This window comes from Anoplopoma fimbria, chromosome 11 (genome assembly GCF_027596085.1).
Source record: "Anoplopoma fimbria isolate UVic2021 breed Golden Eagle Sablefish chromosome 11, Afim_UVic_2022, whole genome shotgun sequence".
NCBI classification, from domain to species: domain Eukaryota; kingdom Metazoa; phylum Chordata; class Actinopteri; order Perciformes; family Anoplopomatidae; genus Anoplopoma; species Anoplopoma fimbria.
Genome location: NC_072459.1, coordinates 14,842,346 through 14,864,355, shown reverse-complemented (window position 1 = coordinate 14,864,355; position 22,010 = coordinate 14,842,346). Strand labels below are relative to the sequence as shown.

Sequence of the window (22,010 nt, the reverse complement as noted above, 5' to 3'; positions counted from 1 at the left end):
GAGGGTGCATGGGAGTTTGCTCATCCAGTCTACATGTGTTTTGTGGACTTGGAGAAGGCCTTCGACCGTGTCCCTCGGGGAGTCCTGTGGGGGGTACTGCGGGAATATGGGGTACCTGGTTCGTTACTACGCGCCATTCGGTCCTTGTATGACCAAAGTGAGAGCTGTGTCCAGATACTCGGCACAAAGTCGAGCTTGTTCCCAGTGCGTGTTGGCCTCCGCCAGGGCTGCCCATTGTCACCAATCCTGTTTGTGATTTTCATGGACAGGATTTCAAGGCGCAGCCGGGGGGAGGAGAGTTTCCGGTTTGGGGACCTCAGAATCACATCCCTGCTTTTTGCAGATGATGTGGTTCTGTTGGCTTCTTCACAACGTGACCTTCAGCACGCACTGGGGCGGTTCACAGCCGAGTGTGAAGCGGTCGGGATGAGAGTCAGTACCTCCAAGTCTGAGGCCATGGTTCTCTTCCGGAAAACGGTGAATTGCACCCTGGGTTGGGAGTGAGTCACTGCCCCAAGCGAGGGAGTTCAAGTATCTCGGGATCTTATTCACGAGTGAGGGTAAAATGGAGCGGGAGATGGACAGGTGCAGCGTCAGCAGTGATGCGAGCGTTGTACCGGACCGTTTTGGTGAAGAAGGAGCTGAGCCGTAAGGCAAAGCTCTCGATTTACCAGTCCATCTACGTTCCAACCCTCACCTATGGTCATGACCTTTGAGTAGTGACCGAAAGAATGAGATCGCGAATACAAGTGGCCGAAATGAGCTTCCTTCGTAGGGTGGCTGGGCTCAGCCTTAGAGATAGGGTGAGGAGCTCAGACATCCGGAGGGAGCTCGGAGTAGAGCCGCTGCTCCTTCACGTCGAAAGGGGCCAGCTGAGGTGGCTCGGGCATCTGATCAGGATGCCTCCCTTTAGAGGTTTTCCAGGCACGTCCAACTGGTAAGAGGCCCCGGGGTAGACCCAGAACACGCTGGAGAGATTATATATCTCGTCTGGCCTGGGAACACCTCGGGGTTCCCCAGGAGGAGCTGGAAAGTGTTGCTGGGGAGAAGGACGTCTGGAGGACCCTCCTTAGCTTGCTGCCCCCGCGACCCGGCCCCGGATAAGCGGAAGGAAATGGATGGATGGATGGATGTATTTTGTTGATTGTTCAACTTAGGTTGATGTTTGATGAGCTTTCCTTAAAAACACCAATGCTGCATACTGTTTGCATTCAACAGTCTCTTAGTCATTAATTGGGATTGTTTCAGAAATTCCACCTCTTGTAAGCCTTGGTGCTTGGTACTGAAAATTGTTTAAAATTTATTTGCATGTTTGGATAACTTATGCTTTTTGTGTTTTGAAGGTTTTCAACCTGATAGACCAACCACTCATCAACAAGAAACAAATAAGGAAAAAATAAACATTGAGCTGTGTTGGAAATAGTTGTCCCGTGCGTCCTTTGGGGTTCATGTACCAGGCCATTTCAAGTTGGGCAAGAGTTGAATCCTTTGTTTGTTGCTCTCTCTGCTGAGATGTTTGCTGAGAGACCTTCCATTCACAGGTGTTCCAACTTAAAAACGGTAATGAGCAGCCTACACTGGCCTGCCGGTGGTGCATTATGGGACTTGTAGTTTTTAAGGCAAAGTCGTGAGCTGATATGAACTGAAATGAATCTTTACCTCAACAGTACCCCTAAACAACCCCTGACACTGACACTGAAGGCCAGTATAGATTAAACATGTATCTTTACAGGTTTCTTCTCTGCTGCTGCTGATGATTTTGCTCCTCGTCTGTCTTTTGTTTTTACTCTGTAACAGATGAGACTTAAATGTAGCGAAACACAATCTCTAAGAAAGAACAATAAACAGTAAAATTACTAATATTTAAAAATAAACCAAAAAGTACAAAAATAACATTGTAACAGTGACAAGAGTTAATGTAATTTGCTACTTCCACCCCTGCGCAATAGGAGCTCAATGTTTGCTCTAATTAGATTTTTTTTTTTAAACTGAATTATAGATAACACACTAATATATTCAATCAATCCAGACTGAACCATCAAAAAGTGTATGAGAATAAAGATTAAGTCTCCTCACTCCCTTTTTTTCTACTGAGTTTTCCGCTTTGTTCCTTTCATCATTAGCGAGTTTACAGTCAAATTGCCTGTAGAATAGGTGGCACAAATGAAAACGGAAAATGTGTTTCCCTGGAGAGACGAGCCAGTGGAGCAGAGTGCTGCAGCTGGATGTACAATGATATGATATGATCAATCCCATGAGCAATGTCTTGGGTGGCAACTTGTGGCCGTGGTTATTTTCTCTAAAAAATAAACTAACATTACATCCCATTATTGGCCTAATTGGCCGGATGTACCAACCCTATACAGATGTATGGTACTCTTATTTATTTGGGGACAGGGAAAGAGGAGAAGGACAAAGACTGCTCCAGTACTTTCCAAGGCTGCCCTGGTTAGTTCTTTCAAAGAGTCTGTTTATACATCATCCAGATGTTTGCATGTTGGTCAACTCAGAAACTGTGGAATGCCTTGCAGAACTAAGCAGGAGAAACGTCACAGCTGCATTAAATATGTATATTAAAAATAGAAATAGAAATAGAAAACAGAAATATTATCATAGGTTTGTGCATTCGCTATATAAAGTGTAAAATAGAGAGAATCAATAGAGGAATGCATATGAAAGCTCTGTGCAAATAAATCACTGAATTATGTGGCGTCCCAGCCAAATGTGTGGTTTGTAAAGAAAAACTGCATTTTAATGATAAATCATGGCAGGTTTTGGGACACTTAATGTCTCAGAGACACTAAATCATGGAAGCTAAGACATCTGGGGAAACGCCTTTAAATTCCACTCCAACCACACATATGCAAATAATATTCCTGATACAAAAAACATCGTTAGGAATTTATAAGTATGAAGGCAGAATTTCCCTGTAACACAAGGCCCAACCAAGTCTTAAAGACTAGGTTAGGTTAGAAAGCTTTATTAATCCCCAGTGGGGAAACTAAGTTGCCACTAATTAAACTCATACGGAAAAACAAATAGACATAGTTTTCACAGCACACAACAAACAGAAAACACAACACAGTACAACAAATAAATATCACCATACAAAAGCCATTTGACACATGATTAACAGCAGAAAGATGCTACATCTAAAAGCCACATCCAAAAGTGTTAATTAAAAAAATCTGACCGCTGCTGGAACAAAAGACTCAGTACAACACTGAGGCATCCATTCAGACCCAATATCACCCAGTTTTCAACAAGAAATCCCAGTTGGTGCTTTTTTCATGCGTAGTCACGTTAGATTCATGACTTCCGTGTCCTGCATGAACTAACGCAATGTGTGTGTGTGTGTGTGTGTGTGTGTGTGTGTGTGTGTGTGTGTGTGTGTGTGTGTGTGTGTGTGTGTGTGTGTGTGTGTGTGTGTGTGTGTGTGTGTGTGTGTTTGTCCATTGGTTGAGATAGGTAGGGTCACAGGTGGCAGGAAGTTGGAGAGAGAGTTGTTTACGTTGGGTGGCTTGACCGCGGGTTGGACGAACGGAGTCGCGATGCGAGCACGTGTGAAATCGGATCGGCCCGGGATCGGCCCACTGAGTTTGAATTGAATTGAGTTATATCATAATCATTCGAATTGAAGGGATTATTGTTGAAACTCATGTTATCGTAAGAAATTGTGAAGTGATTGAGACTGAATGTATTTTATTTTGTTATTTTAAAATTCCCCAAGTAAATCATTGAAATGTTATATTTCTAAAATGTGATTACAGTGTGGAGTTTGGTCATTTTCTTAGATAGAGGTGTCTAAAGGTAAATTGTTTGCATACAATCACAGGTTAATAATAATAGTGACACATTTCATTCAAGGTTAATATAGAAGACAACAAAACCTCAAGTATTAGTAATTGTAGAGTGAGTTATACGTTTTAAAGAACTCAGGGCCCTTCCCTGACTAAACTAGGGATAAGTGGGCTACATGTAGATGTAGATGCCCCTGGGTCTGGGAACTACTTTTCACCTGGTGGACAATCTCCCAGGTGAAGCCTGTGCAGCTGCAACAAGAGGTCAAACTCTGCCGGCATGGTGTGCCATTTTGAAGTTTGTCTGTCATCGTAGTAGTGATTAGTCAGGGCGTGGAGTCCGTGGGGGTGATTACTGAAGGGCCAGAACCCATACAGGTGCACATTGGCACAGAGTTCCAGCGCCAGGCTAGCCATTATTATGCCGGTGCTGGGCCGTGGTGCTCGAAGGCCTTGGGAGCGCCAGAAGAGGGTCAGATTCTGGAGGTACTCAGGGTTGACGAAGACGGGCCGGGTGGGGCTTTCGAAGTCCTCAATGCTGTAGACGGCCCGCAGACACACAGGAGTGTTGATGCCGAAGGAGAAAGCGGGAAGGAGTAGCAGGGAGTTGCCATAGCTACGCAGACTCTCCACAAACGGACGGCGACGCCCCATCAGAGCCCCATACCTGATTATAAACAGCAGATGTTTAGCAACATGACAAAAGGGAACATTTTAAGGGCCGGTGATTCATCCATTTGCTCACTTCTCTAAGAGGATGCTTGGATTTGCTGTCACAAGGTCAGTCTTGATGCCCACATGTTTCTCATAGCCTTTGTCCAAGGGAGGTAGGTTGCATCTGAAAAACACAGAAAATGAAAGGATTGTTTTATAGAATTTCCACAGAGATGAGTTTTAATTATGTTGATTAAGGTTGTCCAGTACACTAGACACCTTTCTCACCTCATAACAAACTGAGCTGAATCAATCGTCTTCCCACAGCTGCTGTTGGTCAGGATCCCACCGTTCCCAACAACAGCACACGTGTCCTATATTTTATTTTGGAATGGATGCTCCTGGAATTAACATCAACAGAAAATGTATTACAAAACAAAAAAAAACTATACTGACACACTGTGTGAAAGAGCCATTTTAGGAGAGTTAAATCTATAACTCGAAGTGGATGGCGACACACCACCTGAAGCTCAACCTGGACAAAACCGAGCTACTGTTCCTCCCGGGGAAGGGTTGCCCGCACCGAGACCTGTCCATCACCATTGATGATGCCGTGGTGACGCCAACTCGGACTGTGAGGAATCTGGGTGTGACCCTGGACGACCAACTGTCGCTCTCAGCAAACATTGCATCGGTCACACGCTCCTGCAGATTCCTCCTCTACAACATCAGGAGGATTTGCCCCAGGCTCTGGTCATCTCCCGCCTGGACTACTGCAACTCACTACTTGCCGGAGCCCCGGCGTCGGCCATCAGACCTCTGGAGCTTGTCCAGAAAGCTGCAGCACGTCTGGTGTTCAATCGCCCCAAGTTCTCCCACACAACTTCCCTTCTCCGTTCTCTACACTGGCTCCCTGTAAGAGCTCGCATCCAGTTTAAGACTCTGGTGCTAGCCTACAGGGCAGTGAAAGGAACAGCTCCTTCCTATCTCCAAGCCATGGTCAAGCCCTACACCCCCGCCCGACCACTTCGCTCTGCTGCCTCGGGGCGATTGGTTGCCCCGTCGCTCAGAGGTCCCTGCGGCCGATCGACCCGGTCACAGCTTTTTTCTGTCCTGGCCCCTCAGTGGTGGAATGAACTCCCCACTGACATCAGGACAGCAGAGTCGCTGCCCATCTTTCGGCGCAGGCTGAAAACTCACCTCTTCATGAAGTACTACCCTGAGCCTTCCTCGTAGCACTTATTACATTCGTATTAGTTTGTTGCACTTATTGTATTCGTATCAGTTCGTTGCACTTATTGTATTCATATTAGTTTATTGCACTTATCCTATTCGTATTAGTTTGTAGCACTTATTGTATTCGTATTAGTTTGTTGCGATTATTGTTTTCGTAGTAATTTGCTTCTTCACTATACTTTTGCTCTGGTTTATGCTTTTAGATGCTTGTCTAAGAAAGGAGATGCACTTATGACTTCTGGTGACTAGTAGTTCTCTTGAATACCTATGTTGAATACACTTCCTGTAAGTCACTTTGGATAAAAGCGTCTGATAAATGACTGTAATGTAACGTAATGTAATGTAAACTCAGTGCCGTTGTCTGAACGGATACATTTGACTTCTCCATAAGGTGCTATGTCAGCTAAGAACCTTTCTGTGGCTTGCACTGTATCACTCTTGGACTTTAGAAAATACACTAACAGGGTACCTGAGTAGTCATCTGTAAAAGACTGTGTATATCTGTGTCCTTCTATGCTGGGTGTTGATATTGGACCGGCTAAATCAGTATGGACTAGTTCTAAAGGTTTCTTTGCCTTTCTGTCCGGCTCCCTGTTTCTCGTCTGTGTGAATTTTCCCTGTGTAGAGACTTCACATAACTGAGCTGGTTTAACTGCACTTCCGTTTATCTCCATGCCTTTCACTACACCTTGTAACTTTTGTACATCTTCATAGTTGCAATGACCCAAAATTTCATGCCAAGTTTGCATGTCGTGACACCCTTTACATTGGTCAACATTTTCCACAACAGTTGGCAAGTAATACAAATTTCCACTCTCGTGGATGTCAAACCTGCTACCGTCCTTGGTAACCATGTGGTTGTCCCCTTTCTTGAAAGTGATCGTCGCTCCTCCGTTGGTTGCTCTTGCCACTGAAAAGATATCATGCGGGTATGAAGGCATGTACAGTGCATCCCGCAACTGTGCTCTGTGCTGTCGTCCAGCGTTGTCTAGGACAGTGGTTCTCAAATGGGGGTACGTGTACCCCTGGGGGTACGTGAAGGCACTCCAGGGGGTACGTGAGATTTTTTAAAAATATATTTAAAATTAGCATCCATTCAAAAATCCTTTAAAAATTGTTATTTAATAAATATTCAATAAAATATAAGTGTAAGTTCATAAACTGAATTTAATGCAACAATGCAATCGTCAGTGTTGACAGTTTAATAAATCAGACACTGATGGCAGAGCGCTTAGCATTACATCTTTTTTTCAACCAAAAATGCTTTGCACTGGTCAAAACATACAGATGTTTATAATTAATTAATAAGACAAACGCATTTCGCCGGTAGAAATCGCTGCGATGTGCTTATGAGCAGGACACAGAACACAGAATAAATACACAGAACACAGTATAAATACACAGAAAACAGTGTAAATACTCAGTGCAGTTTGTTAAACAGGTAACTGTCATGGCCATGGCCATGTCTCTGGTTATTCCTTGTGTTTCCCCTTGCCCTTGTGTTTCATGTGTTTTCCCTTGCCCTTGTGTCTCCTGTGCTCCCTTGTTTGTTTATCTCTGTGTGTGTGTGTGTGTCTGTGAGGTGGGCGTGTCACCCTCTCACTCTCCCCAGCTCCCTGATTACTGCCAAGCATACTCACCTGCTCCAAGCCACACACCTGCCTTCAATCTACTCATCAACTCTGCAGTATATCAACCCCGGTCATCCACTCACTCACCGCCAGATCGTTCTCTGCATTTATGTCAGACCTTCCAGCAATTTCCCATGGACTGATTTCCCGTTGCCGACCCTGCCTGCCTGTCTGGACTTACCTGCCTTGCCTGTGCCCTGGTCAACGACTCAGCCTTCTGTCCCCGACCCCGAGTTTAGCCTCCGCTTCCTCTGATTTCCGTCTGCCTGATCCCCTGCCTGTTTCCCTCTGTTGTGTTTAGGATTCGTCAGACACCAGAGAGAAACAGTTGAGTTAAAGTCAAAACGCTTTATTGCAAGCTTAGTGAGAGTATTACATTTCCGGCATTTATACGTGCACGGTCCTAATTATGGATGTCTAACAGAGTTAGAGTACCAAAGTAAAAAAGGCGCTTAACACACGGTGCGCAGCGGATTTCATAGGTTCTCCTTTAGGGAGCCTATTGGTCAAATATTAAAGTAGCAGGCGGTGCTTGTTTTAGCTATAAGCGGCCTGGTTGGAGCTCTGGGCATATCCGCCCACACTGGCTCACGTCCCATTGGTTGCTGTCATCTTTCAGTGTGTGTGTATGTTGAGTGTACATGTTCATCTGGTGTGAACGGGTTTTATTGGGCAATCTGTTCTATCTCCTTATCTTTATTATTTGTCTGTCTTCTACAGAGAGGGTATTGTCCTCGTAAAGTACGACTTTGCCTACTCCTTAAGCCAGGTGGTTGTTTCATCTTGTGTGTGTGTCAGGCCCTTCCTGGCCTGGTGTGCATTTGTATATGTGTGTGTGTCAGGCCCTCCCTGGCCTGGTGTGACTGATTCATCATTTGTATATGTGTGTATCTCAGGCCCTTCCTGGCCTGGTGTGGCTGTTCAAGGTTGGTGTGTAGACGCGGGGATGCTCCCACGCCGTTTCTGACCTTTTGCAGCACCTTTCCACTCTTTCTGAGTGCCTGAGCTTACGTGTAATAAAGTAAAACGTGCTTGTTAAGACAGCTGTCATGGTTACTTTATGTTTGTTAATACAACTGTCATGGCTATCCTATATCACTAATAAGGTGAAGTGTGTTGTTTAACACTGCTGTAATAAGGTGAAGTGTGTTGGTTAATACTGCTGTCATGATTATTTTATATTACACCTCTGTGAGTCATATCCTGCCTGTCTGAGTTCTCCGCTTTGAATAAAGCTCCAGAACTTTATCTGTCTCCTGGTCGTTCTGCTTTTGGGTCCACACCACACTCCGTGACAGTAACAGGCTGCAGAGAGAAATACATTTATACTCTGGCAGTGATGATTACTTTGTGTCTTTATTAATACTAGAACAGTGATGATTACTTTGTGTCTTTATTAATATTAGTACAGTGATAATGTGTGCAGACATAAAATCAAAAGTCTCTCCAGCTGTTAAAGCGGACTGACAGCTCATCAGCTGTGATCAGCGGCCGCCGTCATCAGAAACAGACGTCGCTTCACGTGACGCTACAGAGGAAAGGAGGTGTTATGTTTCTTAAAACACATATCCTCGTTTCCTCTCTCCTTGCCTGGTTTCCTTGCGTCTCTCCATGCATCCCTGGTGGGCGGGACTAAGACGCAAGGAAACGACGCAAGTGAGGGAATCCCCTTGGGATGTACCCCAAGTCTCTTAAATTGCCTCCTCGATTCCCTGTTAACAGCATTAGAATTGTTGTATTTTGTTTTTAGTGCAATTGTCTTTGCTGCTTATGGGCCAACTCAGCATTTACTGTAAGTCCAAGCATCCACCTTGCTTGGACACATGTCATCAGCAAAAAGAGATCTGTCCATTCATTCCAAATTACATGAAAAACTTCATCAGCAACCGGGCTACAAACGAGGCACTTTACGCTTGTCCTGTCAGCTGCCCCTGGGTCTGGGAACTACCTTTCACCTGGTGGACAATCTCCCAGGTGAAGCCTGAGCACCCCCTGACTGTGCAGCTGCAACAAGAGGTCAAACTCTGCCGGCATGGTGTGCAATTTTGTAGTTTGTCTGTCATCGTAGTAGTGGTTAGTCAGGGCGTGGAGTCTGTGGGGGTGATTACTGAAGGGCCAGAACCCATACAGGTGCACATTGGCACAGTGTTCCAGCGCAATGCTAGCCATCATCATGCCGGTGCTGGGCCGTGGTGCTTGAAGGCCTTGGGAGTGCAAGAAGAGGATCAGATTCTGGAGGTACTCAGGGTTGAAGAAGACGGGCCGGGCGGGGCTTTCAAAGTCCTCAATGCTGTAGACGGCCCGCAGACACACAGGAGTGTTGATGCCGAAGGAGAAGGCGGGAAGGAGTAGCAGGGAGTTGCCATAGCTACGCAGACTCTCCACAAACGGACGGCGACGCCCCATCAGAGCCCCATACCTGATTATAAACAGCAGATGTTTAGCAACATGACAAAAGGGAACATTTTAAGGGCCGGTGATTCATCCATTTGCTCACTTCTCTAAGAGGATGCTTGGATTTGCTGTCACAAGGTCAGTCTTGATGCCCACATGTTTCTCATAGCCTTTGTCCAAGGGAGGTAGGTTGCATCTGAAAAACACAGAAAATGAAAGGATTGTTTTATAGAATTTCCACAGAGATGAGTTTTAATTATGTTGATTAAGGTTGTCCAGTACACTAGACACCTTTCTCACCTCATAACAAACTGAGCTGAATCAATCGTCTTCCCACAGCTGCTGTTGGTCAGGATCCCACCGTTCCCAACAACAGCACACGTGTCCCATATTTTGTTTTGGAACGGATGCTCCTGGAATTAACATCAACAGAAAATGTATTACAAAACAAAAAAAAACTATACTGACACACTGTGTGAAAGAGCCATTTTAGTTAAATCTATAACTGGCTTTAGTTCCTACGTGTGTGTGTGTGTGTATTTTTATTTCATTTGCTAATGTACAACATGAAGGTTCCTTCTTTCTCTGGTTAAGTGGCTTCAGAGTCCTGGATTTTCTGTAATCTTTTGCGATCTAAAAAGATATAAAAACTACCTTAAATTTGAAATACAGTCTGACTGTTGGCAAATATGGAGGCAACTATTTATCTTTTTCAAGATTGCAGCTTGCACTCTGCTTATCAGTGAAACTTCTTGGGTGGCATAAAAAATGGTATATAACTCAGTGGTAGAGCATTTGATAGTAGACCAAATATTCCCAGTTTAAATCTAGGTGCCCCTGGTAAACCTTTGGGTATTAACAGTGGGACACTGTATATTATAAGTTGATGTGGTCCCCATGAATTCCCCCATTGGTGTGTGGACCAATATATTGACAAAAATGTTAATATTAACTTTCATGAACAATACACACTGTTAAAGGGTTAAAGTTGTTAGATGAAAACACAGACAACACCCAGACCTGACAACGCCTTGGTAGCACCCTGTCAATCACAAATCACCTACTCTGCTTCATGCTTACTCAAAAGGGGACCATAATTTACTAAATGAATGTCACAATGTATTAAAGAGGACTTGAAACTGGTGATTGAGACCATAAATTCATGTTTACAATGTATTACTGAGGTAATAAATCAAGTGAGAAGTAGAGTCATTTTCTCATAGACTTCTATACGATTTGACTTGACCCTGATGGCTATTAGAAAGAATGTAAGTTAAAGGCACTTCCACATTGGCTTCACTTTTCAGACCTGGAGGTTGCCGCTTCATTACAACATCTAACTAAATGTGACATATCCTGGAATATTCCGCTGCTTGTCGTATATATTTGAAACCCTCCTCCCTACTCCCTCCTCTGTGAGTAATCTGAAACAGACAATCGATCGACTTACACAAATTCAAATAACCATGCTCAAACGTTGAGTGAAAAGCCAACCCTCTTAGCAAGGGGGGAGATGTGAAACCATTTTTTATAGTAAAACGGTCCCCCAGTGTCTCCTGGAAGTTTGTTTAGGGTAAGGTTTATTTTTTTTTGGAAAAGTGATTCAAAAACTAAAATAGAACAAGAGAAAGCGAAAGAGGTTCAAAACTGGGCTCCTTTCTCACCTCAACACACTTGGCCAAACACAGTACAAAGAGGGTGTGAAAGTCAACTTGTCGGATTCAGGGTGTTTATGAAGCAATCCGACAAGCTCTCATGAAGCACACTAGCAGCTTTAAACTGCTTCCTGAAAATTATACAGCGCATACTTTAAGTCTGTGGTCAATGTACAGCGATGAGAAGGTCACTCCCTGAGGCTGAACAATTAAAGAAATCTCACTTCCACTTTTCCAGATCTTTGTAAAAAGAGATGAGTGTTACAAAGTCTGCCTGAGTCCTCCTTTTTCCATTCTGCCTATTTGCTCCGACCTTCAGACACATTATCACTTCTCCACGGCCATTCTCTCATTCACCTGGTCATTTCCACTCATCCCCTGCTGGGTTATTGTGAAGGTATTTTCCTAATTGTATGTTAAACTTCCCTCTTGTGGGTCAGGTCAACTGTCTGTCTCTCTTAGCCAGTCTCACTGTATGTGCCTGATAAGGCCGAGCTGGCTAGGACAGCTGGTAGGCCAAGGTTAGCTAGAAACCTTGTGTATTCGGTTAAGACTCAACAGGCTGGTGCCTGGTTGGAGACGCTGGATAAGAGAGACTGTACAGAGGCTATGTTGTTGCTAGCACAGCAACGGTAGATGTATTTCCTTGTTTAGAGCCTATATCCAATAGAATCCTCACACATGCCAGGCTGATGTAGAACTAACCCTATTTGGATATAGCGGAACTTAGCTGGTCTGGGGAAGGTTAAATACTGTGCTCAAGGACACCATCTTCAGAATTGGGTAGCAGTACGCTGTGATTCACACGTGGTGTTTCCCTGTTCTCCTCGTTCGAAAAACAATAAATGTTACTGCTTAAGACATCTGGGTCTGCCGAAACTTCTCCTGTCTCGAAGGAACAAGCTCAAAGATTTCCATCACAAATTGGCGTCACGAACAGGATTCCAAACCAACAAAGACTGGTAAGTGCATTTCTCTATTTTGCCTTACCATGTCTGCGTTTGACGGAATCAACATAGGGTTGTGCCCGACACAGACAAAACCCACAGTGAGGTGAAACCCGTGGGAAGACGTTCTGGGATAAGCTAAAAGAGGCTTATTTCGGTTAATCAAGACCTGTGGTGAAGTTGTGTACAGAAAAACAAGCTGAGGTAACAGGGACAGAGCAGAAAAATTGTGTACAGACAGAGGAAGATTCTATTTTTTAAGCTGCTGCTGTTCTGGCACAAAAAAAAAAAAAAAGGGAAAGAGAGCAAGCTGACCGGGACGCAAACCAAGCGGAGGAGCTACTGGCTCAGATGGCGAATGATGAAGTAAAGACACCCAAAGGGAGGAGATACCGGATCAACCTATCGTAGCAGACGGCCACAATAAGACAGCGAGGAGTACAGGCCATCCTGGGAATTAAAAATGCACCTCACCATTTTGTAGGAAGCAGGCATGTCCACCGGAGAAAAAACATGACACTAGGTCCATAACACAAACCTTTCAGGCCCCTAAGATTATGATAGGTTCAATGCCTGTTTGTAAACCCTGGACTCTATCTGAAATGATGGACATGACTAGGAAAGCCCTTAATCCAATCAGCCGACATTGCCTGAGTTCAATTTGTTACATGCCTTCACTGTGCCACACATTCAATACATTGCCAAAACAACACCAGCATGTGCCACATTGATGTCTGCTATGAGACCTGTATTGCATTGTCATTGTACAGCTGCATTTAATCCTTCAGAAGAATACAAACATTTTGCTGATACATTTTTAAATACGCAAGAATGGCTGAAGTGTGAGCAGTTTATGATTGTGGGTCCACCAGGGTGTGCTTTATCTATTCAATTGTCTAATACAATAAAGAGTGAATTGTTTAAAGTTAAGGATTCTTTTCCACATGTCACTCTAGCAGTCACACCAGGTTATGAGCCAAAGCAGGTTTCAAAAATGATGACACAGTGCCAGTCAGTGAGAGAAGCTGCAGCAGCATCTCAAACCCAAACAATAACAGACCTTGGTGACGGACTGTTCGTGCTGAGTCTCAGTGAAGAAATTACATTGCCTCAGAGTACATTTGTCTTACAACAACCACCTCTTTCAGTAATGTATGGACCCCCTTCAGATCTTTCTGAAGTACCAGCCATTTTATGGGCTAAACATAAAAATCATGTGGGTTTTGTAAATTCTGCTCCACCTCATAGAGTGACACTCAAAGCTAATGCTAAGCTGCCAGTGATAAACAGTACCACTTGCCTCAGTACTGGTGGTACTGCCAGTGATAAACAGTACCACCAGTCCCAAAAACGCAATTTGTTCAGGATTTACAAGCCATAAACAACATTGTAGTACCACAGGCTCCAAATGTGCCAGATACAAATTCCATTCTGGCCTCTCTGCCTTCAAATTCCACGCATTACACAGTCATTGATTTGTGCTCAGCATTTTTCTCAATCCCTTTGCATCCAGACAGCCACTATTTTTTGCCTTTACCTTTAGAGGTAAACAGCACACGTGGACCCGTTTGGTCCAGGGTTTTGTTGATAGCCCTATGGTATGCGCAGCAGCGGTAAAATGTGATCTGGAAGATTTGCAGTTGCCACGGGGAAGTACTCTCCTGCAGTATGCTGATGACCTGTTGATAGCCTCTCCCTCAAAAGACACTTGCTATTCAGACTCTATTTTGCTCCTGCAAAGACTGGCTAAGTGTGGCCACAGAGCCTCATTAGCTAAATTGCAGTTTTGTCTGCCAGAAGTCACATACTTGGGTCATGTTCTAGGGGATGGACAGCGTCTCCTAGCACCTGCAAGAGTGAAGCTGCTTGCTAACATGGCTCCCCCTGTGAGAAAAAAGGAAACACTCATTTCTCGGGATGGCAAATTACTGCTGGCACTGGATTTTTGATTATGCTGCAATGGACTCTGTTTTACGTGCAGCAACATTGCAGTCTGCTCCTCCTCTGGTGCAATGGACTGAAAGTATGCACAAAGCTTTCCAGGAGTTGAAATGTGCACTCACATCAGCCCCTGCCTTGGGTCTGCCGGACTATTGTCTGCCATTTCATCTACATGTGCATGAAAGAGAGGGATTTGCTACAGGCATCCTGGTCCAGAAACATGGGTACTACTCGTATTGACTGTCACCTGTTGTCTGTGGTATGCCGGGCTGTTTAAGGTCAGTGGCTGCAGTTGCCATCTTGGTTGAGAAATCTGCGCCCATTGTACTGGCTCATGACTGTGTAGTACATGTTCCGCATTCAGTGTTGCATATATTAAACACCTCCGCTACACAACCTATGACAGCTTCCTGTGGCTCAGGTTATCATTCTTTCCAGCTCCCTTTTACTTTGCAACGCTCACCTCCATTGAATCCAGCCCCTCTCCTTCCTTAAATTGAGGAAGAAAATGATCATGATTGCATTTCCACTATTGACATGAGTGCATCTCCAAGGCCAGATTTGTTGCAGACACCAATACCAAATGCTGACATGATTCGCTACACTGATGGGTCTGCTTGTAGACCATCTGATAACAAACATCTTGCAGGCTATGCAGTAGTGAATGACTGGGAAGTGTTAGAAGCACGAGCGCTACTTAATGGTACTTCAGCTCAGGCGGTAGAACTGTATGCTCTCACTAGAGCCTGCATTCTAGCAAAAGATAAAGTTGCTACTATTTACACAGATTCCAGATATGCTTTTGGCGTTGCTCATGACTTTGGTCAGTTATGGAAAATGAGAGGATTTCGCACATCCTCTGGCAAACCTATTCAGCATCATGTTCTGGTAGCTGAGTTGTTAGAGGCCATTTTGCTCCCATATCAACTTGCTATTGTTAAATGTGCTGCTCACACTAATGGAACTGATCCTGTAATACGAGGAAATGCGTTGGCTGATACAGCTGCAAAACAAGCATCCATTTCCTCCTCCTCCTCCATGGTACCTCAGTGTACCTCAACACAACCCGCAAATCCGATTTCTGTACCTTCCTTTAATGATGTCGCGGAAATGCAAAGCCGTGCTGATGCTAGGGAGCGAGATTTGTGGACACGTAAAGGTTGTGAACGCATCCGGAATCTGGTTTGTGGCTCCACCCCAATGGTCGGCCTGTTTTATCCTCGTTCTCTTATCCATGTATTGGCACATGTTGCTCATGGGCCTTCACATGTAGGAAAAGGGGGGTTAAATGGGATTATTCGTTCACAATGGTTTGCACCAGGCATCACACGAGTCTCACAAACACTAGTGGACAGATGCATGACATGTCAGCAAACCAGGAGAAAAGGCAGCTCAGTTAAACATGACCATTTGGAACCCCCATCGGGTCCGTTCGTAAATATGCAAATAGATTTTGTACACATGCCGAGTTGCCAAGGCTACAAATACTTGCTAGTAATTGTAGACATGTTCTCCTAATGGGTAGAAGCGTACCCCACAAGAAGAGAAGACACAAAAACAGATGTCAAGTTCCTGATAAAAGAGGTTATCCCTAGATTTGCAGTACCGCAGGGGATAAACAGCGACAGAGGCCTGGCTTTTGTAGCAAAGATCATGCAGGTCAGGTCAGGTTGAAAGAATGAACTCTACCATCAAAGAGAGACTAACCAAAACAATGATGACTACAGGACTTAGATGGGTTGATGCATTACCAATTGTATTAGATTCCATTCGACGTGCACCTAATGTAACTGTAGGACTTAGTCCTCATGAAGTGTTGATGGGGCGGCCAATGTCCACAGGGGCGCTGACAAGGCCCAATGTGTGGACGCTGCAGCCGATCGTACTGATCTGATATAACTCATCATCACTGGAGATTCATACCAGAGTGATGACAGATCACAGACTGAATGCATTAAAAAGTTAGAGAGAGTTAAAGAGTTGGAGAGTCTGTCTGTCAGTAGAAACACTTTTACATCATTTATCTTCATTTCCATTCATTCATATGTGGCTAATAATTCCTGAGTGTCAGGTTGATGAGTTATGTAATAACAATTTACCCCGAAACATTGAGCCTAATAAATTAATTCCAGTGTTTTAGGAGAAACCATAATCATATTCTGGATTATTTAATAATCACAATCCGAATTTCAAAACATACAGACGTTAATAATTCATAAATAAGACAAACGCATTTAGCCGGTACACATCGGTGCACTGCACTTATGAGCAGGACACAGAACACAGTATAAATACACAGAACACAGTATAAATACTAAGAACACAGTATAAATACTCAGTGCAGTGTCATTTAGCAGACGCTTTTATCCAAAGCGACTTACAATCAGTAGTATATAACATATCATTCACCCATTCACACACTGATGACAGGCTACCATGCAAGGTGCCACCATCAGACTCTAACTAACATTCATGCAACATCCAGTCCACACCGATGGCAAGCCTTCGGGAGCAACTTGGGGTTAAGTGTCTTGCCCAAGGACACGTCGACTGCCGAAGCCGGGTATTGAACCACCGATCCTCTGAATGGAGAACTACCTTGCTCTCCACTACGCCACTCTCCACTACGCCAAAGTCACTCTCCACTGTTAAACAGGCAAACAAATTGCTCCCAAATTTAAACCATTGACTGGACACATTTAGGATTTTGGATAAAAGCATCTGCTAAATGACTGTAATGTAATGTAATGTAACAGGCTGCAGATAGAAATACATTTCTACTCTGGCAGTGATGATGACTTTGTTTCATTATTAATAGTGATGATTACTTTGTTTCATTATTAATATTAGTACAGTGATGATTACTTTGTTTCATTATTAATATTAGTACAGTGATCATGTGTGCAGACATAAAATCAAAAGTCTCTCCAGCTGTTAAAGCGGACTGACAGCTGATCAGCTGTGATCAGCGGCCGCCGTCATCAGAAACAGACGTCGCTTCACGTGACGCTACAGAGGAAAGGACGTCCCATGTCTCTTAAAACACATATCCTCGTTTCCTCTCTCCTCGATTGGTTTCCTTGCGTCTCTCCATGCATCCCTGGTGGGCGGACTAAGACGCAAGGAAACGACGCAAGTGAGGGAATCGAGGAGGCAATTTAAGAGACTTGGGATGTACCCCCTGTCACTCTGTCTCACTCACCTAATTGGCTCACTCTGTTCACCTGCCTGTCACTCTCTCTCAGTTCACTCCGCCAATCCCAGTTCCACTTCCAGCTCACAGCCCAGCCCCATCTCTCTCACCACACTCTCCCTCACTCACCTAATCAGCCTCATGCAGTGCACCTGTCTGCCACACCCACCTCATCAGCACAATCCCTCTCACCTGCTCACTCTGCTGCACCTACACCCTGCAGTATTTAAACCCCAGTCAGTCACACACTCGCTGCCAGATCGTTCGTTGTATTCATGCTAGACCTTCCAGCAATTTCCTGTGGACTGATTTCCCGTTGCCGACCCTGCCTGTCTGGACTTCCCTGCCTTGCCTGTGCCCCGGTCAACGACTCAGCCTTCTGTCCCCAACCACCGGATTCCTACCTTGCTTTTGCCTCGGTTAGCCACCTTAGCCTTCTGTCCCCGACCACGAGTTTAGCCTCCGCTTCCTCTGGTTTCCGTCTGCCTGATCCCCTGCGTGTTTCCCCACTGTGAGTCATATCCTGCCTGCCTGTCTGCTGTGTGCTCAGCTTTGAATAAAGCTCCAGAACTTTATCTGTCTCCTGGTCGTACTGCTTTTGGGTCCACACCATACCTGTGACATCAACATAGGTATTCAAGAGAACTACTAGTCACCAGAAGTCCTAAGTGCATCTCCTTTCTTAAACAAGCATCTAAAAGCATAAACCAGAGCAAAAGTATAGTGCAGAAACAAACTAATACGAATACAATAAGTGCTAAGCGGAAGGCTCAGGGTAGTACTTCTTGAAGAGGTGAGTTTTCAGCCTGCGCCGAAAGATGGGCAGCGACTCTGCTGTTCTGACGTCAGTGGGGTGTTCATTCCACCACTGAGGGGCCAGGACAGAAAAAAGCTGTGACCGGTTCTATCGGCCGCAGGGACCTCTGAGCGACGGGGCAACCAGTCGCCCCGAGGCAGCAGAGCGAAGTGGTCGGGCGGGGGTGTAGGGCTGGATCATGGCCTGGAGATAGGAAGGAGCTGTTCCTTTCACTGCCCTGTAGGCTAGCACCAGAGTCTTAAACTGGATGTGAGCTCTTACAGGGAGCCAGTGTAGAGAACGGAGAAGGGAAGTTGTGGAAGATCAATATTCTCTCTGTTTAAAATAACAGAGTTGTAAACTATTCAAATCTGATTGCCCAACCTCTATATAGACACTGTGTTGCATGGTTAAACCACAATGTGTTGACTGGTCATGGCAAATAGAAAATGCAGAGCCCAGCAGTACAGACTTTCTCCAGCTCAGTAAGGTATCTGGTCTGATTTTGAGAGCCCCTTACCAAAAAGACATGTGTAGTTGTGTGCGTCAAAGAGACAACATGTGAGTAGAAACATGACCTTTGGCAGGACTTCCAAGAGCAAAGCAGTGAAATAATGCCTGTGGTAAATCATTAGAGGAATCAAGACACCAAACAAGCAGTGGTAAATATTCATAAAAGCCAAAGAACATACCTTTGCAAAGGTGCTAAAAATCTCTGGGGTCACCTGGAGGGTCCTCTTCTTTTCTCCGTCATACACAAGCTTTGCTCCCACTGGAGTGTTGGCCTGGGTAATGATGGCCTTGTCAAAACCATGGCACTTGCTGCTCAGCTGATCTCTGTGGAACCACAAAGACTTTGTTGTAGAACAGAAAGCTTCATAATTGATAAATTCAGTAGGAGCTCATTGAATTGAAAATGTTTCTTCTTTCATATAAGGATTTCATTTAAGTAAGAAGATCTGAGTGAAGGCAGTCTTGGGTCCTTCAGGTGATGTCCCCTCTGTTTTATTGTAACTCACATGATTCAAATACATGTTATATTTAGACCATGTGGTAGAAATCTGCCTGCATGTTCTTCTTCTTTAACCAAAGTTTCTATTTCCACTTCTCCTTTTACATCTGCAAATGATCATTTTTCTAACAATATCAAAAGCAAACACATTCTACATAGATTTAGTTTTTGTTCATATCTGCGAAGCATGTAGAGTTTGATGTCATATATGAGACCAGACTTAATCGGAACTTCCTTTGATTTCAGTTATTTATGACAAATGAGAAATATTTTACACACGTATTCATGTTTTGGGTTGTACTGACAGCTCCCTTAAACTGCCAACTGAGACCTAGAATAATTTTTTGAATGGCTATTATAACTAAGAGTTTTTTGAGGGAACGGAAATCAATCTTCAGTTCTAGAAGTGATGCAATTTCTGAGTTCTGATCTAATTTTGGTTTATTTCTGTGCCCCTCTATAGCACAGCTTAATGTACTGTTCATTTAAATTTTTATATTATTCTACATACCCGAACCATGACAATGTATATTATACAATTCCTGCGACAATGGACACAGGTGATACAGTTTGCATGGACAATCGGTTGCAAATCTGTCAACATGTTTTGTTGTTCTAAAAAATTCTGAATGAAATCACGTTATCATCGTATCTCTTACCTGAATTTTTGGTAATTTTCCTCCTGCTTCTTCCAGGTTTTAGAGTAACGCTCTATTACTTTGTTGATGACCTCCCTGTGACACACACACGCACACACAATCAAAAATGTTATTCCTGTTGGGCTGACATGTCATGATGTGATGATGGCATAAACAAAAATGTTAAAGATGGTGTTTGCTCTCACCTGCAGCCTTTACAAAGTTTAGACGGCTGAGGGTCACTTTTCTTTTGAGGAGATGGCCTTTGAGGTTCCACATTACTGTGGCACAAACAAGGAGGACACAGGACAGGTGAGTAAAAGGCTGAATGAAGCTGCATTATTTGGTTCCATACACATAGTCATATAATTTAAATGTCATGTAAATCAGATGCTGTTGGTCACATAATGCTCTTTTCCTTTCGGCGACAAGTGAAAATAGACTTGTTGACTTCCTCAGACCATACCTTATATCAAGCATGTAAAGTTTGGGGCAGATTCAAGCAAGTCCAGTTAAGCTTCTCTTCTTGTTTATACGTTTTAGAAAAGGTTCTAAGATTAAGAAACAAAATGTTTGATAGAATCCAGTTCAATTTCAGGTGGTGTGGTTGCCTCTCATATGTCAGTTTCAAATACTCCTAAGGTTTTTTGTTGTTTGAAAAATGTTTTAAAGGGAAATTAACCTGTCCTGTATTTTGTATTGAAGAAGTGACAATTTTCAAATTTCTCTAGTATCTTCACTTTAAGATTACTTTGTATTGTGAGATAAATCAGGACACTGAAGCACAGATACACACAGATACACATCAGTCATTTCTCACAAACTACATCTCCCATCTTTGTGTGTTTTGACTAAGTAGATGACATGAGTGGAAAAACAAAGCGAAAACTAAAAGCTAAAAAAAAAAAAATGCTTTTATTTCTGCCCTGTATCATTATACTGCTCCACCCAGGGCAAACCCCAGAACAGCATTCTTCTTTATCTTGTCTCCACATATACACCTCCAGCACCCAAAACACAAACATCAAAAAGGATTGAAAAAAGTGCTGTGTGGAAAAGGTAGTCACACACTTACTTGGTGTCGACCATGTACCAGATGAGAGTGGTCATCAGGCTCCCCAAGAATAAGAGAGTGATCACCAAAGAGAAGAATGACTGCAAGCGCTGTCCCCTCATGACTCTCCACTTGTGCTCAAGATCGTTTATCTTTGGGCTGTCTTAATTCTGGCTGGCAGAATCAGTTTCTTGAACACAGGGAAACAAACAATTATACTCAAGGCTCAACAGGTTGTAACAGGTTGAACGATGTGGCGATGAGTAATTGTTGATCCGAGCTACACATACAGAGCCTGATAAGTGAGGAAATACAGGTGTGCTCAATCAGCCAGCAACCAGGAACAGGTGGGAGGGGGAAATCTGCCACACCCACAGCCACCGGCTCACACACACAGGGAGACAGACAAAACATGGACCAGACAGAGAGGGAATGACATAGCGACATAGTGTTTATGTTTAATATAGTTTTAATTGTATGATTTTATTTTGGTTTTGTTGTATTTGTTTTCAGTCCAGTCAATGGTTTAAATTTGGGAGCAATTTGTTTGAGTGTATCCCAAACCAATCAGTAACTGTTTATGAATACTTTATGGGCTGAAAGAGTCAAAAGCATTTCCATTCAGTGTTGTTTTTCCCATCCATCCAAAGATGCACTTTATGGTTCCCTCTATAGATAAATATCTTGTAAACAAACTTAGTAAAAGTGTTTGATGTCAATTCAAACCAGATTTCTTTTTAGTTTAGGGGGTATGATTACATTTTTGTTTCATATTTATTCTCATTATTATCTACCCAAGATCCCCCTGGTCCATGGGGGTGATTACTGAAGGGCCAGAAACCATACAGGTGCACATTTGCACAGTGTTCCAGCGTCACGCTAGACATTACTATGCCAGTGCTGGGCCGTGGACTCAAACTAACATACAATAGATGACAGGCGGCCCGTGATACTTTGCAGTTAGAGCCAGCTGGAGCCACTAGAGGGCGACTTCCTGTCAAAGGAGGGAGCACCTATAAAAGTGAGAAAGGGGCATTTTGAGGATATGCCCAGAGTCTA

The 22,010-nt window shown here is 43.9% G+C and overlaps 1 protein-coding gene and 1 pseudogene across 1 annotated transcript; both read right to left on the bottom strand.

Moving 5' to 3' along the window:
* Positions 1-4,007: 4,007 nt before the first annotated feature.
* On the bottom strand, positions 4,008-6,171 carry LOC129098342 (alpha-2,8-sialyltransferase 8E-like; annotated as a pseudogene).
* A 1,453-nt stretch (positions 6,172-7,624) lies between these two features.
* Positions 7,625-21,082, bottom strand: LOC129098692 (alpha-2,8-sialyltransferase 8F-like). The gene is made up of 7 exons (XM_054607776.1): positions 20,973-21,082; positions 20,104-20,178; positions 19,919-19,993; positions 18,940-19,084; positions 10,016-10,128; positions 9,819-9,911; positions 7,625-9,740 (listed from the first exon to the last, which is right to left on the bottom strand). Exons 1-7 carry the CDS (start codon positions 21,071-21,073, stop codon positions 9,266-9,268), a joined length of 1,077 nt encoding a protein of 358 aa, XP_054463751.1. The 5' UTR covers positions 21,074-21,082; the 3' UTR covers positions 7,625-9,265.
* Between the last annotated feature and the right edge of the window lie 928 nt (positions 21,083-22,010).